At 39.9% G+C, this 19,849-nt stretch overlaps 2 protein-coding genes across 3 annotated transcripts; both read right to left on the bottom strand.

Moving 5' to 3' along the window:
• Window positions 1-244: 244 nt before the first annotated feature.
• On the bottom strand, window positions 245-11,578 carry crkl (v-crk avian sarcoma virus CT10 oncogene homolog-like). The gene is made up of 3 exons (XM_032538967.1): window positions 10,303-11,578; window positions 9,109-9,583; window positions 245-2,958 (listed from the first exon to the last, which is right to left on the bottom strand). The coding sequence occupies exons 1-3, from the start codon at window positions 10,611-10,613 to the stop codon at window positions 2,824-2,826; spliced, it is 921 nt and encodes a 306-aa protein (XP_032394858.1). The 5' UTR covers window positions 10,614-11,578; the 3' UTR covers window positions 245-2,823.
• Window positions 11,579-14,681: 3,103 nt separating this feature from the next.
• Window positions 14,682-19,676, bottom strand: ccdc74b (coiled-coil domain containing 74B). 2 transcript variants are annotated; one of them, XM_032538966.1, is made up of 7 exons: window positions 19,012-19,676; window positions 18,141-18,188; window positions 17,712-17,829; window positions 16,196-16,388; window positions 15,947-16,047; window positions 15,779-15,838; window positions 14,682-15,442 (listed from the first exon to the last, which is right to left on the bottom strand). In XM_032538966.1, exons 1-7 carry the CDS (start codon window positions 19,304-19,306, stop codon window positions 15,316-15,318), a joined length of 942 nt encoding a protein of 313 aa, XP_032394857.1. In that variant the 5' UTR covers window positions 19,307-19,676; the 3' UTR covers window positions 14,682-15,315. The 2 variants fall into 2 exon arrangements, with proteins under 2 accessions (XP_032394857.1, XP_032394856.1); XM_032538965.1 differs by having other exon boundaries at window positions 16,196-16,391; window positions 19,012-19,673.
• Window positions 19,677-19,849: the final 173 nt, after the last annotated feature.

A 19,849-nucleotide genomic window follows, 5' to 3' on the forward strand; every position in this document is an offset into this window, starting at 1 on the left:
CCCATTCCCCATATCAAGGTTGGCTGACTTTCTTTTATTAGCACTTCATTAAAATTCATTAATTGCTTCCTTTCTCCTGGGCGCAGCCAGAATCAAAACTGGAACTGTCAAAAATTAGAGCACGAGCAACTGTCCTATGCTCTAGATACACAACCTGTGACGCCAAGCTGCTGCAAACATCTCCACACCCACCCATCTGTTAAAAAGACAACATGCAGAGGACAAAGACACCAGACAGAGCAAGTTAAAGAAGTAGACGTAAATTTTATTTACTTGTTCTGTACATAAAGGGTCAATACCAGCACAGGTGTTAACCATGGGAATATTAACACATGTAAATGGTATAAGAAAATAAAAGGCACAATTTTCAATTCTTAAGTAAAAGACAGGCTTTCCTAGAATATGAGAAGAGAGCACAGTAATACTGTTAATGCCATTACAAAACAACTAAAGCACGAGAAAAGCAAGTTCACCTCAAGAAAGGAAATAATCGGGGTGTATTGCTTAATTAGTAATTTCATCAAGTTTGATGAGGAAAACCAACACTGGTTTGTTTGCACAAACCAGGAGGGATTAAAATAAGAGAAACCTTTATTTAATAAGGAAATAAATGACATTAAGCAGCATTTGGCCAGGTAGAACCATCTCCCTGGCCAAGAGGCCATGCACAGAGGCAACCAGCAGGCATTTTCCCTTTTGTAAATGTCACCGTAGGTACTTTTTTTTATTTAATAACATTATTAATTTTAACAGAAAAGCTTGATTTACTTGCAGACTATAAACTGACAAAATAAAAAAGGGATACAACTAAAAAAAACTGCACAATATTACTCTGAGTGAACGGCTGAACATTGATTTAACTGGAAAGCAATAGGCTGAGACACGGTGTGAAATGGTTATTACACCCCAATTTTTACAGCAGAAATCTATGGGTCAGCACGGTTTGCATCACAGTAGGAACAAAGATGCTTTCCACAAATCTGATAGAGCCTGTTTGCATAAAGAGAGACAACAATTGTGCACAGACCAAATATTAGGTGAGAGAGGGGATTGCATGCGCTAAAATATGCATTTAGCTTACTCTCTGAAAAAGGCATTGTTGGGATTTTTACGGACTTGCTGAAACACTTCCTCCTTCCCTGACCTATGCCACTGAAATGGGAGTTTCTCACCTCAGTGGAAAGCCTTCAGTTCCCCATGCCCACACTGTGACAATGCATTTTCAGCTAGCCTTATGGTCAAATGCTTGTGGGAAGCAAGGGCCAAGGCAACAGGCGTTGCTATTTGACTTTTGAAAACCTGTTCAAAGCTTGGCACTACAATGCAGAAAGTTGAAATATACTGTCTAGTGCTCGGTGCTGTTGGCATTAAAAACCTGCTAATCTCTAAGCAATGTCCTTTTAGTTCAAAATAATGTAAAAGGAGAGTAAAGAGGTACCAAGTGGACATGCAAAGTTATCCCTCTACCATACATCTTCTCCAAGCCACAAATAAAAAAAAAACACTACTGTTGATCATGTGGCAAAAATAAGAAAAAAATGAAATCACATATGGCCATGTCTAATTAAGAGATAAATAATTTTGAAGAGTGGATGGGATCATGGGATCTCTAATGTCACAGTACAACCTAGATCCTCCACAAACCCATCTCTCCTGCTTTTTCCTGACTCCAGTCACACATCACACAAAAAAGAATCGTCAACCTGAAAAAGTCATGGCCAGTGTGTGTGTGTGTGTGTGTGTGTGTGTGTGCGTGAGAGAGATGGTTTAAGTACACCAGTGACTTGATTGTTTGGAGAAATAACATTGGACTGGCTGGTTATAATGCGTTCTATTTGTACTCGGAAGTCAGATTTTTCAAGGTCAAAGTCAGAAACAAGCCCCTGACCTCGGATTTCCAAGCTCGGAATTCCGACAACCTCACACTACCTAGAGGTCAAAATCCAACATGGTTGCTTTGTGCATCAACAGTTGTGAAAGCTGTAGTAACATACAGTCATTAGCACTTCTGTCTCATTAGTGTCTCACTAAATGAGTCGTGCACACAGTCCTGTCCAACTTCTTTCGGTGGACATTAAGCTGTTTGTATGCAAAAACAGCGTAATGTGCTGTTATCAAATGGTATCGCTAACAATGGCTAACCTGGCTAGAGCTAACCCCACAATGAAAAATCTTCCTTGTAAATGATAAATGAAAAATGCGTTTAACTCGGGTGTGATGTAACTCCCTGCTCTGGCTTCTGAGGTAAATGGAACACACGGTTAGCTCCTCATTGCCTCAGTGCTCTTCCAACTCCATGGGGATATTGCTGATCCCCACTTCGTACAAAAGTACTCACATCAACAAAACAAACACACACCAACACTTTATGTCCCCAAGACTTCAATCGTAACAAATATCCAGAGAATTCAAATAATAATAAAAAAAAAAAAGACATTTTGTGTGTTTCGTGGTAAATATCTATTGTGAACACACATGCACTTATACATTTACATACACACACACATACACACTCACACTGATGCCCAGTGATCTGGAAAGGAAAAGGACACAAATGCAAACAATCCTGCCCAGTCTGGAACCAAGTCATAGGAAAGGGAACTGGGAGAAGCAGGGTCAGGTTTTTAGTTTGGAGCCAAAGTCCAAAGCTGTAAACAGTCAGAAAGCCTTGCAACGGTTGGCAACAACAGAAGGGTTGCTATCATGGTACAGCCCCAAGCAGGCAAGCACGTAACCGTGGTGACACTGGCGGGAAAGGTGGAGACAGCCAGCGGATTCAGGTACAGGTTGATTCTGGCAAGAAGGTGCAGTCGAACTCTCGGGTCAGTCACTCTCATCTGGATTCTGGGGGTCTATGATTTTGACATGGGTGAATGGGAAGAGGCCCCTGCGTCCATTCACCTCGCCCTCCCACTGACCGCTGATGTTCATCCGTAGAACCTTGACGATGTCACCAACCTGAGGACAGAAAGACAGGAGGCTGAGTTACAGGAGGAGGAGGGCTTGTCAGCATAGAATCTAAGTGAGTTAGATTTTATTACATAAAAAATGCACTGTAGTCAAAATTAAAATACATTTGATTCATTACTTTCTAAAAGAAATGTAGTTTTAGAGTGGAGATTTCCATACCACAACGGCTTTACAACAACCAAAGACCACATTCAATGCCTCACAGTGCAATGAGTGCATCTACTTCTTGTTCATGATGTGCATGTACTTCAACCAGCCAAGGTTATCGCTGTGCAATATCTGTACGACAACTTACTAAAACCTCTTGAAAACCCAGGACACATGACTATTTTGGTGTAAATTAGAACACAATGACCAAAAAACTCAATTCCGCATAGCCACTTATCAAATATCACAATTTCTACTTTAAGATGAATACGCAACTGCTCAACGTGCTACACTACAGCATTTGCTATGACATAATCAATGAAGTTAGATTATGTGTCTTATTTGGTAAGTGTACTGTTTAACACTGCTATCTGCAGAAAAAATGTCAAGTCAAAGGGTTAATTTCAATTTCGAGCTAGTGATTAAGTGCTGCACCAGATTCTACTTAAAGACGCAGAGAAAAAAAAAGAAAAATATAGCAATAGCCCAAATAAAAAACTAAATGTATTCAACACATGGCCAATGCTTAGTTTTCAAAGCTGCTCCAACTACACTGTATGTGTGTATGAGCTTCAACAACATCCAGCACAACTGATTTATTAATACACGCTTTACAAAAACGGTTTAGAACACTGTGGTTTAAACAGAAGACAGAAGCACAGACCAGTCGCTGGGCTTATGACACTGAACATGACCCCAATCTGTTCTTTATCTGGATTAGAAGGGAAAAGTCGCCATAGTCAAAACCATGATTAAAACATGAATGGGAGGGCATTTGTAGCTTTAACTTGAGAATGAGGCTTCAAGGACATCTAGTCCGAGACATCATCTGTAACACAAATCTTTTACGCCGGCCAGGAATGACAAGAATGCTACTTAGTCACATTAAGCTTAGTCATAAAAAGCTTCCATGGAATCTGTTGGGCAAAGAATTATAAACATCTTCAATCTGCCTGTTTGAACAAATCAGGATGTAGTGAAACTAGATTACTATCAGTTAGTCAACCTAGTACTTAGATTTATTTTTTGTAACTAGAATTACAACAAATCTTACATTATCAAAATTACTGTGACAACACAGAAGCGTGCGGTATAAAATTAGGTACAGCTTAATAAAAAAAAAAATCATATCTAATTCTTAAGAATGCAGTAATGAAAAAGCAGACTGGTGCTATGCAATTAAACTAAAAAACAGTCTTAATATCAAACCCTTAAAACAACAAGGACACAAACAAAACCCTTCTTGAGCTACAGGGGCTCCAAAATAGTCATAAGCCATGACCTATTTTGATGCAGAGACGGACAGAAGAGACATGATGAGACGCAGTTAGGTATGTGTCTTCAGTGCAAGGCACCAGTAAGTAAAAAAATACCAGAGGAAATGATAGGAAATCTGCTAGTTTCTTTTTAGTGACTGGTGTCTAGGGTTTCTTATTCGTAAATAATTGTAATTACGACACCGATTACTCAATATTAAGTGCAGTGTTGGTTAATACAGAGTAAGGAGTGTCCTTAGAGCTCCTGTGAAGGGAAGTGAGGAATATAGGCATCCCAGAAGAGCAGCAATAGTACCTGCACTGAAATTCAGTACTTGCGCATTTAGAAAACCCCTACAAATGCCTATAGTATATGTTTCCTAGTCTTTAGGGACCTTTAGCATTAATTAATCTCAACTAATTGAAACCTGCCAAAGGTTGTGGGAAGGTCTGCCTATCTTTGAGCTGCAAAGGTAGTATTAGAACTAGGGGTGGAACGGTACACAGAGGTCAAGGTTCAGTACGAGTTTGGTACAATGGAGGGAAAAGCTAAAGAAAAAATTAATAATGCAATATTTTTTTTATTGTTTATGTCTCAGGCTGTACCACCTAGTGACATACAGTCTCTCCCCTGAGCTAGCTGCAACAGCCTGAAGTATGTAAAGTAAAATATAAACAGTAAAAAATAAGTACCCCACAGCATCTTTGTTCTCTGCAAAGACAAACTAAATCACCCCATTAATGGAACGTTATCACAATGTCTCCCGGCCAATTTTTCACAGCAGAAAGCTGCTCCCTGCCTGGCTTAAGCTAATATAGTTAGCCTGAAGAAACAAGGTGTCTGTCCCAACTAATGTTACAGTTTGTAGCTGTGACGCAGGAAACGTAACACTAATATTCAACAGCAGTCTTTTCCACCACTCTCTCGTCTGTACTACAGAAACTGACTGGAAACCCCAAGCATTCCCAAACTTGCGATCTTAAAGAGGCCGGCAGGTCCTCTAACTCTTCCATCACTCACCCTTAGTGCTGCCATCTCTGACTCACTAAAACTGCATACATACGCAAAAATCGGCTACATACGGCACGCCAATTAGAGCTTCAGCGCTAAGGCGGGGCTACAGATTAGCTGTCCCTGAAGAACCCGCCTATCTAACAGTAGTTCCACATTACATTAGTTCTGCATGTCATTAGTTAATTTGCACTTAAGTTTTATTTATTTTCATACCGTGTAATCTTTATGTAAATTCATGTGCCAAACCGTGACGCCCGTACAGTTTTAAATATAAACCGTTCCACCCCTAATTAGAGCTAACATTGCTTCTGCTGGAAGGAAAGATAGGGCTAAAAAGCAGAACTGTAGCCTGACAGTTGGGTTGATTATGAGGAGTGACAAACATTGACAATGAGAGAGACACATCGAGAGGACCATCTTTGGCTACATCCACCCTACTATATTTTTGTTTTAAAAACCCTATCTTTTGCTATGTTAGTGCATCGCGTCCACACTACTCCTTCGTTTCAGAGCCCCTGAAATGGAGACATTTAGAAAAGCTGCTTAAAAACTCTGGGGTTGCATTGTAGTCTAGACGGGCTAAAACAGACACGTTTGGAAACGATGACGCAGACACCACATTAGCTCCCCGATTGGGTCTCATCAATCATAATGTGGCCTTGCTGATTCCTTCTGTGATTCTGATGGTCTGTGATACGCGTCTTCAGGCATGTCAGTATGGAGATTGCTTTTGTTTTAAAACGGCAGTTTAAAATGAAAACGTAGTACTGTGGATGAACCCTTAAGACCTAAAAAGAAAGATTTTTAGAATCAAAATGAACAATTTAAAATCAATCATGTCCCCTATTAACAGTGTGCGAGCAAAGACTTTGCGTTACAGTTTTCCTTCAGATGCCTCCGATAGTCTTTTTTTTTTTCGTTCCTGTGGATGAAGTAGTAGCCTATTAGCAGCCCCTCTCCATTCCCTGGACTAGCAGATTATGGAAGTTCAGATACAGTTTTCACAACAGCAGCACAAGTAGTGGTGCAGAGATGTGGTAATGCAGGTCTGAAAAATGACGAAAAAGAGACAATGTGAATACTCTTATCTCACTGCAGCTCTGGTCACAGATGAACACTGACGGGCTGGAATTGTTTGCTCTCATATTAAGAATGGGCATTAGTGATGGAACGGAATAGTGGGCCTTTTTTGCCAGCTAGCTTAGCCAGGGTGTAATGGTTAACAAAGACATATTTTAAATTAACTGGGCTTACTTACTCACTCTGATTATTAGGGATTACGTTAATAAATATCTTAAATCCACTAAAAAACACTATGGGGAACTTCACCATCACTAACTAACTGGAGCAGGCATCAGAGTTGATCAAAATAACATGTCCCTGGTGTGGCAATTATAAATGTTAACGTGAAACAGTATTCAGAATAGTCTTTCCTTTGGAGTAAAACTTCTACTTTTCCCCCCCCACAAGTTGACACTTTTTACACAAGTCTACTGAAGATGCAATGAACAGGGCTGTGTGTAATGTATTATGTTTTTGGACTTAATTAGCAAATGAATGAAAATGCCAAAAAATAAAAATAAATACACATTCAACTTCCCTATGACCCATTCATACAGTAAGAAACCGCAGTCACGGGTTAATCGTTAGTTGCCCGTAAACAGAATCCAATCTGCAACTCTAGCCGCTCTATACACCATACAATTACACTGAATTGCATTAGTGCCAAACAAGTCATGTGTTAGTTTCAGTTCTCAAATGCTCACCATTTGTGAGCACTGTCTGTCTTTTTGTGGAGTTGGTTAAATTAACGTTTGGTTAATTTAACCTGTTGACCAGGCCAGCTGACATGTCTTGTTGACCCATTCAACTCATGTCACAGCGTCAGTCTGAATGATGTATTAGGCTTTTTCTGATAGGATTGTTGATATCAATTGTAAAAAAGAACACAGGGAACAGAGTAGAGAAGTCAAACCTAATGTTAGAGAGATCTGTCTAACCTTTAGCATGAATACCATTCACTAGGTTTACTCATGTTCCAAATTTACACCTCACTTCAGAGTCATAGTGAATGTAGGAAGGCCGCTACTGCTGGGTACAAGGATACACGTTGTCCCTGACACACTGATGCCAGTGAATGGCAGCAGAAGTAGGCCTTCTTTTTTCATCTCTCCCTTGTGGGCAACACTACAGTTCAGTCTGCTATCAAAGTGGAGCATTTTGGAGCCCCGAATATTCCTGAAGTGCACATTATGCAAAATTACATGCGCCAACATGTAAATGTAACCAGAGTCAAAGCCAATTTGTATTAGCCAGAGTGCACTGCTGAGAAATGCAATCGAACATTACCGCTGCTTGAGCTGCTGACCATTTAGCAGCTGGTTGGCTAGCAGGAAGATTGAGTCTGAGCCCGAGTTGAGGCAATCAACAAGTATCATCCCACCACCACTGAATCAGCATGCAGAATGACGCCAGTGCCCAGAGCAACAAGTGTAAGTTGACCAGAGATCAACCGGCAGGTAGGGTCTAGAGAGGCTAGAACCTACCTGTTACAAACCTTTTGATGTGACCAGGATGAAGAGCACAGCCTTAAATGTAAGGTGTATTGCAGAAGAGCCGCAAGCGATCTTAAGGCACTTCCACACATATAACCAACAAGATTGCTGTGGTAACTGTATGCAGCACTGGTGTTTCCCCCTCTTGTCATTACTAGCTACATACTCCTACAATTGCGATGCAGAATGTGGTTAAACTTAACAAGAAATGGTGCAGTGCTATAAATATTCTGCTTTAGGAGTAAAATCGAAAATGTATATATTTTTCCTATGTTATAACGCATGTGTTCTTTGAGGACTGTCAAAATTTGAGACGTTTTCTGGTAATAAAAAAAATTATAGAGCAAAAATAAATGATGTTGCCCCATTATCTATTATTATATCTTGGGTTGATTTTGTCCAAGCCAAAGCATACTGCTTAGTACTGTCAACAATGGCTACATGTTTGACCTGGGCATCTAACAGCTTCTCTTACTAGAGATGCCAGTCAGGATGTGATGATTTGAAGAACAAAAAAAACTTTCAAACTTTAGTCTGTCAAACAGAAATATTGTTAACTTAACACCTCCTGAAAAGCTTGTTTTTTTCTGGCCTCCTGTGGTTTGAATTCTCGCCTTGCTACAGTGATGTACAGGTGGATTCTAAGGCCCTGTAACATCACTGTTGGTTCAAAACAGCATACTTCTGACCACATCCAATGATAGAGGTCTGAGGCAAAAACAGGCCTGAATCTTTTAACCAGAGAATGCAGCAAAACACTGCTTGTCAGCCTGCTGTTAAGAGATGCTGAGTAGCCTACTGCAACTTGGCAGAGAGATTTACTGCACAATGTTGCATTTTAATTTAAAAAGGTATCGGTCAAAGAAATATCTGATATACTGGCTATGTGAAAAACAAACTAGACTTCTCACGTCTTGTATTCTAACTACTTGTAATTTGTCCCCAGAATTTATTATTTGACCTACTTTATAAAGGCTATAAGTGTTAATAAGTGTTGTTATTATGGTGTGTACAAGTGTTGTTAACAAAACATGAAAATCCAATAAAGCATACTTTTAAAACAGCTGATAAAATCAATGGTATCTCCTACAAAGGCAGGGAGGAAGAGAAAAAAAGCACAAAAAGACAAAACTCATTTTTAGATTAGTGAATTTTTTTACAATACCTCTAAAGCAAGAGCTGTTTTGTCGTAGGCACATGGCACTCGTTTCTGGATGGCCTTTGCCATGGCGGGGCCGTTCTGCAGGGACGGTAGAGGGGCAATAACTGCTCCAGGTGTGCCAGGGGGCAATGGCGATGGTGTCTGGGGCTGGGCATAGGCGTGGACGAGGGCGTGGGAGGGCTCAGGGATCCCATAGCTGTTGGAGTTGCGAGATCCATAGGAAGGCTGGCCAGGATGAGGTGATGGTCGTACCAATTTTTCCACATAGGGCACAGGGATCATCCCAACACGTCCCTCTTTACTCTTGGCACTCCACCACTGCTCCTCAGGCTTCTCCAGGATAATAAGGATCTCCCCCTTCTTGAAGGGAAGGTCCTCTGCATCGCTGCCAGTGAAGTCATATAGAGTCCGCACATACTCCAGGTTCTCCTCTGGGCCACCCACAGGCTGGATGGGACCGCTCACTGTGCTTGGATACCTTGAAAGATTATAATAATAATAATAATAATAATAATAATAATGAGGCAATGTAAGGAGACACAAGGTTACCATTAAAAGACGACCACTCTCAAGTGGCTATTATGAAATGGTGCCCTCTAGCATAACAGATATTTTTGTTCTATAAAAGCTGATTTTAGGTGAAAGGGCACATTTTACATTTCTGATAAGGTAATCAACATGGGCATCTCCAAGAAACACTTGCACATGAAAGTTTACTAACGTATAGTATATAAGTAGAAGCAAAAATATTGAAATAGAATATCCGAGGTATTAATATCCAATGAGAAACTGCCACATTTAGAGTGATTTAAAAACACTCATCTGGACGGAAGCCGCAAAATAACTCTGTTTAAGCAAATATTGCTAATAGAAGTCCATAAATATGCAAAACACAAACTTAACCAGCAACTTGGCTTACTCAACATTAACTAAAAGCTGTAAACTGGATGTGTAGTGATAGCGCTAGTGTTCCCACCAGTTTCAAATTTGAGTTTTGTCAGAATGCCTCATGACATATCAGCAGGGCACTGAAGTCTGACTGAGAGTGGGTTAGTTCTGATAAAAATAGACAACCGAGCTACTTAACCTAGATCACCCAGTTTCGTGGCAATACATATCCATGAGGCCCAAATGGCATTTTGTCATGGTGTAGGCTATACTTCTTACAAAGATGGCAGTTAGTGGAGACATTCCTACCTGGGGGCTGGCTCTATCAGCGTGGTCGTATCCAGGTAGTGGATTTTGTAGAACTCCAGGAGAGCAGGGAGGTGCTCAAACTCTTGGTCACCTATCTTAAACCTCTTGCTGGGCAAAGAGTTGATGATATAGTGAGATACTTTGGAGTTTTCCGATACTGACAGCACGTAGTCGCCAGGGCAAGTCGAAGAGTCTCGAACAAGAAACATGCCATGTCTCTGTCCTTGTAACCTATTCTGTGCCTCTTGTCGTGACACGGGTCCAAAATACCAGGCGGACCGATCAGCTGAATCAAACCGAGCAGTTGACATTTCCGTTCAAAATAAGTTAATATTAGTCTAACGTTACAAATAATAATAAAAAAAATTACAAAAAAAGTCAAGACAATAAGTTAAAACGTGTATGCTGGTTGGAATGGGCCAATCACAGCAAATAGAAGGGTTTGGAAGATGCAGGGTAGGGCATTCGTCGTCCAGTGAGGTTTTCGAGTGATTGCTGCACAAACGCTGCAGGCTCCGGAGACCTCTGATAATAAAAAATAAAAGAAATAAAAAAAATAAAAAAAAACAGAAAACAAAAACAACCTGACGTTTTCAGAGACAGGCTGCGACAGGCTTGATCCAACTTTGGAACATAATGTGGTTCCTGTGTTCAGCAGTCAATAGCTGAGTGATTGTTTGAGCGGCCAAAATAGAAAAACTAAAAACTTACGACAGACAACCATCGACGGAGAGCGGAGCAACAACTGATCAATGAAGCTTCCCTTTTTCGTTCCGCCTTCCGAGAAAAACACCGGGCTTCTCTTCAAATAATGTATCTCCTCCAGTCAGTGCCAGTAATGAGAACGGAAAAGGTGGCCTCAGTTTTTCATCTGATTGTCTGCAAAGAGGCCGCCAGTAGCCGCGGGTCGGAAATGAAATGATAGTTTGTATCTTCTTTATCTTACGGTGAGGCACACGTCATGGAAATGCGTTTTTGAATCCCCTTTCTCGAGTCGGAGCAGACTTTTGAGGCAGCACAGCAAAAAAATGGCGGCCCGCAACACGTCTTCACACACCAACAATTATTTTAACAGCCGCGACCTGCGCGTGCATCTCAGGTGCCAGTACGTTATGCTGTAGCTCTCGCGTGCATTCCTGACTTCTTAAGAGGGATCCCGTTTTACCGATTCTAAATGTTATACTTTCCCTTATCTCTGCTCTTCCCCCCCCTCACCCGAGCCACTAGAAGTGCGAGTACGAGACCGAAAAATGGCGACGGGAGGGCAGGTCCCGCTTTCTATCCGCACGTCACGCCTGGAGGGGGGAGGTGGGAGGAAGAAAGGGGGCGGTTGGGTGACGAGTCCACGTCCCCGTCCCCCCCTCTCCCCCCACCGCAAAGTGTCAATCATCTTTCCGTGACACAACTACAGAACATTTTGTAAGACAAAAGGATAAGTTTTTAGCAGCAATGTCATCATCACAGGGCAAACAAGCAGCAACAGAAGAAAATACATTACAGGCCTATTTGTAACAGTAGCACGACTCTATATTGTTGCTGTTTTTTTTGTTTTTTAGTCTTCTGCTTTTTTTAAACAGTGTGTAAACGCAGTTTAAAAATGTGCAAACACGCTTATTGTATAACGAACTTTATCATGAACATACGAGTGGGTAAATCTCAAAGTATCTTGTACATGATCCATATCCTGTACATCCCAGTCAGAATAATAGATAGATAGATAGATAGATAGATAGATAGATAGATAGATAGATGTTTATTGATCCCAAGAAAAATGGGAAATTCCGGTGTTACAGCAGCAAAATCAGTCACAAAGCACAGAATATAAATAGCCTATAAATGAAATACTAGGAAAAATATACATACATACAATATACATGAAATATTTGAATATGTACAGGATGGGAAAACAAAAATGTGCAACTGCTTAAATAATAATAAGTGATGGTTGAAGAAATAAAAGTAGCAATACCACAATGTACAAATAAAAGTCCTGCATTTATAGTCCTGAAGTAAAAACAAGTATTATCGGCCCAATAAATAAGTAAAAGCTAAATGTATAAGTACTCAGTGTGCAGACAAAAGGTGTACAACATGAAAATAAGTAGACTATGCCAAAACTGTACTGTCTGTATCTGTCCTAAAAAAATTTCTTTGTAGCCTATTATATTGTATAACTGTAGTGTACTGTGGTTTCATTAGTAGGTCTTACTGTATGTTCGAGGTACAGTATATTTGCTCAGTCAACACTTATTTAATGCTAGTTAATGCCATAGGTTTTGACATTTCTAATTTCCTGTTGTTCTTTAACTTCCCTTCCATTTAATCTCATATTAAGTAGTATCTGGCACAGAACTGGTACACATTGATTTGGAGCTCCCCAACTTACAACAAAATATGTAGAAAGGGAAAGAAATCATTTCAATGGAGGGGGGTAGTGTCTAAAAAGAAACCTGAAAAAAAGATACGATCCAAAGAATAGGACAGAAAACACTGGTTCAGCATGAAAAGCTGTCCAATGTGGCGAGCCGAATACTGCTCATTAATGAAAGTAAAATATATGAAGATGTAGTCCTGTTCCTTTGGTTATTGAGGTTTTAATGACCATTCCATAGAGGGTGCAGATGGCACATACCAGCCCTCATCACTGCAGCTCTGTCTGAATGTTAATAGATTCGCACCAACTGGGTCTTTATAGCTAATGCCTGCCAATTCCCACATTTCCACAAAGACGCAGTGATGCAACAAATTGGAAAGACCAAAACAAACAGAGCTTTTTCCTCCTCAGGAGTAAAACATGTGAATATTTAGAACAACACATGCTGCTGAACTTCAACTGCTGTTATGTATTTTCACAAAGTACCTTTGCCGTAGCCATATATTCTGATTTTGTTACCTCAAGGTAATACCAGCCATTCATTAAAATAGATTTTTTGGGAGGTCATAATTTGGACATATATATATAATGGCATTTTTTGAAAAGAGGCTAAGGTAAGTTATGTCATACCTGCATGTAAGCTGATGTCAAACATAGGCTTTGACTGAATGGACGCTCACTGAGTTTTCCAGAAACACCACCATCTAGTGGGTGAATGCAAGAGAATCTTTTTTTTTTTTTTTAAACAAAACATACAGTATTACAATTGTTTTTCTCGTTTCAGACTGTTGCAAGGAGATGAAAATGTTTTACAAATTGACAAACACAGAGCTGTCGAGCACAATGGAAGCCTTGAGCACAAAAGAATACAAAGGTAATGGGTATGGCTACATAAGGGTATCTGACTCACTTCTCTGATTTAAATAATGTCTAGGAGCAGAATCAGTGCCCCCAGGCACAGGATTGCTTTTCTAACCATTCTCCCCTGGCTGTCACGGCTGTATTAATATGACTCATGGTATGTATCTATCCACCAGATAGCACACGCCCTCTCAGGAATTGCAACGATGAATTTTTCTGCATGTAAAACCATTTTTCTTAATTGGAATATTATTTATCAATGTTAAATATGTGTTGGCAAAGACCATAATACTATACTTTCTTTAGAAGTTATTCTTTATATTTCAGAGGGAAAATAAATAATGGCAAATGTAGCTTTTTATCATTTTGTTTCCCACTTAATGAAACACGTGTCGTTTAATGTTCCTAAATTGTGCAAGGCACATGACATGACAGTTGAAGAACTTCATTTGAAAGGTAAAGTAAAGCTAGGGGTTCACCTCCTGGATGCTTCACTAAGTGGATTTGTAGAATGTGTGGAAGCTGATCTTTGAACTGAGTTACTTAAACCTGCTGGATCAGCCATCCCTACTCTATTATTGCTGAGCTAATGGTACACTCAGAGTTACTGCACGAGATGTTGATGACAACATGTAGATGAACATAGGAGGCATTGTGAGATTTAGTTTGAGATATGGTTTACTGTGGAGCCTTGTCAAGAACTGAATTCAGTAACTTCCATCTTATTCATTGTATGGATGCACCTGATTGCAGTAAAGTCATTGGATTATGGATTTTCTCTGAAAGCTTTTAGAGGGGAGTATGCTACTTCCAGCCTGGCTCCGCCCTCCTACGCACTTCCGCACAATTTTCATTTTCCTTCTGTGTACGAGAGTCTGGTAGGACCAGGCTATGCTACTTCAGGTTAATTCCGGGATTTGTCTGCCCCGCCTGGCTGCGTGCAGTTCTTATCCTGCCCTACATTGTTGCACAACTACAAGCTAAGTTTTGATTCATGTAATGAAAATAAACCAGCTGCATTTACATGGTCGTGTACCATGTAACTGATAAATGTTTTCACGATTGCCAAAGCTGAAGTTATTTGGTTAAAAAAAAAAAAAAAAAAAGTAAAAGGCATCAGGAGGAAAGAAAATAGGACAGAACTATTTTGTGTCAAGACAATTTAATCAAGTTTTGTATTGTTGCACTTAGTTTACCTGTAGGTTCACTGGCCAGTTAACATGACACTGTTCCATACAATGTAAATACAAACCAATACAAAAAAGTGCCTGAGACATTAGCCAGGTAGTTTCTTCTGTCTCATTGATTGCATGTGCTTTTAAAAAGGGATTACCTTTTGTTATTTGCACTGACAAAAGTGTTGAATACCGAGCTGTTTTAAAAGTAACAGGTGTCTAGTTCTTTACAGTTATATGAAATACAACAATTCCACCATCATTTTGGCAGAATGACAATGACAAATGTGCAGTGAAAACTAAACTAAAACTCACTCAAATCTGACTCAGTTTGGTGGAAATAAGCAGCCAGTGTTAAGTTAGAGATGTTGAACTTTAACTGTCCTAAAATGCATTGTTTGGTAAAAAATAAATAAATACACTTACCATTCACAGTACGAAGCTAGATTTGAGATGTCTATAGATCTTTTTCATAAAAGAAGAACAAAAATCAAGTCATAGGATATAAATATTTTATATGGATATCCATACCTGCACACCCAGTTTTTGTGACTAAGGTTTTTCAGAACAATTGTGAAAAGCTGTGTGGTAGTTTTGATTCTGTCAATGCACCGTCCTTTTAAAACGGTCTCTCTGCACAGCACGGGTCCTCCTCTGTCTCTCCGCAATGGTGGAGCTGAGGCTCTGTTTGAGGGCTGGGAGGACCACCCCAGACTGAGAGGGTCCAGACCTGGGAAATGATATATGTGTAGATTTAACTGAGAGGACCAAGATAGCTATTTCGACATGGAAAGCATCCTGAAAAGCCTCTGCGTTGGTTACAAGAGACAGTAAGTAAGTAAGTAAGTAAGTAAGTAAACTTTATTTATATAGCACCTTTTACAGACAAGAAGGGTCACAAAGTGCTTTACAGTAAAAACAAATAAAACCGCAACACATAAAATACTAAGCCCTATTGCTAGTTAAAAGCTTGTCTAAAAACATGTATCTTGAGGTGTTAATGCGATATTATTGAGGTTTCAGCAATCTTTTACATAGAGGCACAGGGAGAGACAGATTTACATACATTCTTTCTGGAAATGTTTGAAGACCAAGTTTTGGAAATTTGTTTTCTTCTGAAGATTTGCTGAGGAGTAACAAAAAAGAGAAACCCTCATCACAACAGTGCTAGTTGTTTCAAGAAACACTGTATATTGGTGACAATAAAAATGATAAACAAATTGAGTTACTTTACCGGGTGCCATCAACAAGATAAGCCTTGGTCAGAATGTAGTTTTCTGGGGTGATTTTCTTGCTCAAAACAATATCTCTCAGCAATGCCTTAACACGTATAATCTAAATGACAAAAAAGTTAAGGTTAGGGTACAGAGTCATAAAGTAATAAAATATTTCCACAGAAATTAATATATCCCGTATTTCCAAATTCCATAACTTTGTGAAGCAAATGTATTTAGAGTAATATTTTCTAATGTTGGGCACTTACTTCTCGAGACTGTAAACTGTTAGCATTGTAGAGCTGCCGGATGATGACCTCACACTCCTGTAGTGTGGGGGCACGCGGTGGGTGGGAGGGATTGCTGTGAATTCGTAGAGGCTGCAACGAGGTGATCAGGCCCCCCTTCCCCTCTGGGCCATGGTCCTGTCTGGCAGATCCCAGAATGTTGTTGTCCTCTTCAATGCTTTTCCCCCAGCAGTCAGTGAGGAACATACAAACTGTTAGTTTTGGTTGTAAATGCCTAGGTGCTACACCTACAGGCATGTACCAAGAAATCGGTATGTGGTTTTTAAAACAAGACAAGCTGTGCAATATACTTTTTCCTGCCCGGGCTCCACTGAGCTTTGGGAATAGTAAAAACTTACAATGTAAACTTGATCAACCAACGACAAAAATTTCACTAAGGCGGCAATTGTTGATTGTGTGACTTAAGCAACTGTACACAAAATTTCTCATATTTTGCACTGAGAAAAAAAAAAAGATTGTGACATTTCTTCAAGCCACATGAGGAAATGTTGCTGGAAAGTGGTCCAACATTTCAATGCTGACAAATCGAATGTACTCTTTGCATGACTGTTTTACAAAACTACCTACACTACTGTAAAACCAGTTGGGTCTTTGCATAAACACACAAAGACACAAGGTAAACATTAGAACTCTTTGAGCTGGGAACACCCAATTAAGTCTTTAAATAATAATGTAGTATCTTTTTTATGAAATAACACATGGTATGAGTCCTTCCATATGCCCCTTTTGTTAAAATAAGAAGGCAAGGCACCCATTAGTATATAATCAGAGGGGCAACAAGGTTAGGACTGACAAAGAATTAAAAATGTACTTGCCATCTTTACATTGAAAACATAAAACTTCTGTCAATTTCTATCTATAGATTTTATCAACATGAAAACAATATGCTCCACACGTGGTGAACGTGTCTTTTGCTTCTTTGCATGCTGTAGCTGTGGTATATCACTGCATGTAGTTATTACTGTGTGTTTTCTTCATATCTTCTTAGTGTGATTATTGTCAATATCATTTTACATGAACATTACACTTGCGTTATGTGCCACAGTATATTATTCAGTACTGCACAGTATGTTTCATCTAAAATGTGCTTAATGTTGCTGAATTTTCCCATCTCACATATCTTAACCAACATATTAATTCCTATCACTGTTTTGCTATAATTTCATTCACAGCTGAACAGTAATATCTTGAGATGAGATATTGTCTCAATTATTTGTAAGATCATAACACAACTCAGGTTACTATTTTCTTAAGTCTGAATTACAGTTGAGTGACACAAATGTCTGAGCTTATCTGACTGACCTAGCTGCGTGAAATAATGATGCTACCTGTTTTGTCATCATATCCATGTTACAAATGATTTTGTCTTTCAATTATTTTTGTGTTAATATCTTCTAAAAAAAAGCATTCCTAAAATCTAATCATACTATGTCAGTATTGAGGTAGTAAGGCAGGTGAAGGTTGCACGGAAATCCACCTTTTTGCTTGGTCCTGTGCGGGCCGCGTGTCCTGTAGTGGCTCCTCCAGGTAGAGCCCTGTACGGGCTTCACTTCCCTGAGTAGGTGGTCTGATGCCTCGTCGACTGTGTGTCATTCCTAGAAGAAAGAGGATCCGAGACTTTAGATAGATGCCTTTGAACTAAGGTTGGGCAATTTAATGATATACTGTACATTGTGAGAACTGTCACCTTTCAGAGACTTTGCCACACTATCTATACCAAGGTAGCATTGCTTTAATGACTGGTTGTTTTATCTCAGTATCAATATCATGAAATAAAATTGCATATACCGTGATGTAAGATTGTATTAATATTGTCCACTACTAAATTATCCCGCTCTAAAAAGAACATTGGATGTGCATAGCAGGACGAAAAAATCAACAACAGTAAATCAGGATTGCATCTTACCTTTCCTATTTGACTTGGGAGGCTCCATTATCAGCTTATACTGCAACTCTGCAACATCCATAATAAGAGAATTTTAGTGTGCGACACACTGTAGGGAAGCACAAAAGAGGTACATTCTTGTAACACAGTCCCGACAAACAGCCCATGTTTCCATTGGGGCCTGACTGCAGTGACGGCGCGAAGACAGATGACTGGGGAGTCTCCTGGTGGGTGGTGAGATGCATTTATATGAAACAGCATGTGACCTGTTCAGTAAAGTGACACTGGATCTCTGTCCACCTCCCACTGAGAAACCATCAGAACCCTGTAGTTGCTATGAGACCACGGTAGATTGAATGTCTCTCTTTTCAGCACCAGTCATGGACAGTCAGGTCTTTGTCATTAATTTAAATTTATTACATAAAGGGTGTGGACACAACAGGTTACGAAGTTCACCCTTTATGGATTCCATACAGTACCCAATTAATTGATGAACACCATAACTCAATCTATGGAACAGAATATTGACCACTAAGCATTCTTTGCTGTTTTACTCCTCAATTAAAAAAAAAAAAAACCTCCTGCAAAGCGAGAGGCCAAATCAGATCTCATTTTTAAACTTTCATATAGTGTGTTTTTTTAGGAATTTTCTTTCATTTCAGTTTTTCCTTTTCTACCCTTCTGTAACGTACTTTGTTACTACAGTTTTTAACTTAATTCTTTACTTTGTACTTTTCTGATATGAGCATGTTATAGCTTGTATTAATCCAAATCATTACAATTCAGGTGACCTCAATTATAGTCTTCATTAAGTTACTGGGTAACGTTAGAAATGACGTTCATTCTCTAACAATAATGGCATTTTTTTAAGCTACCATACTGGTTCCTTCACCTTTATTATCCCGCCTGAGATACTCTATCTCTGCATGGAGTTTCTCAAGAGTTTCCTTGTGTTGTTGCTGAAGGAACTGGATATTCCTCTGCAGTGATGCGACGCGGGGGTCCATGTCGCTGAGAAAGGACACCTCTGCTGCTCTCCACACTCCTGTGTCTGCTGGCGGGGCGACGGACAGCGGCTGCAGATGGTTTGCCGCCGGTAAACGCCGAGGGGAGCAGGGCTTCCCGAGGCGCCCAACCCGTGTCCATTGTGGCAAATGCCGCACCGGTGGAAGGTTATGACTTGACATTGCTTTGGTTCGTTCAGCTAGCTAACGAACCATTCTAGCCTCATCTGCTAGCAAGCAGGCGACGAATTGTTTCCGCACAAACTCACTGTTTACTAGCTAGCTAACAAACTAGCACCATTAGCTAACTGTTTTTTTTATCTTACCGTTGTATTCCAGTAAAGACAGGTCAACCTAACATCACATTGTTATCCTACATAAGCCGACTGACTAGTTTGCTAGTCCGGCCCGGGGCTTGTAAACAGCTCAAGTACTATATAACCTTAGCACTCGTTTGACATGCGCTCCACACACACACACAACGTTGCCGTGACAACCAACATTTAACGATGCTATTTTTCGCCCAGAGTTGATGAAGCTCAAACTCAGTGAGCTGCCGTAAAAGTCCCGCCTTCTTGGTTAGGATTGGCTGCGACATGGACGAACCATTTAAACATAGCCGTTTGATTGGTGGAGCTTGATAGGTCAATTTAAGATTTCAGTGGTTTCACAACTAAAAGAGAAAGTGTATAAAAATGTAAACAATCCAGTCGGAAAACGGGGAAC

Source organism: Etheostoma spectabile, chromosome 16 (genome assembly GCF_008692095.1).
Source record: "Etheostoma spectabile isolate EspeVRDwgs_2016 chromosome 16, UIUC_Espe_1.0, whole genome shotgun sequence".
Lineage (NCBI taxonomy): Eukaryota > Metazoa > Chordata > Actinopteri > Perciformes > Percidae > Etheostoma > Etheostoma spectabile.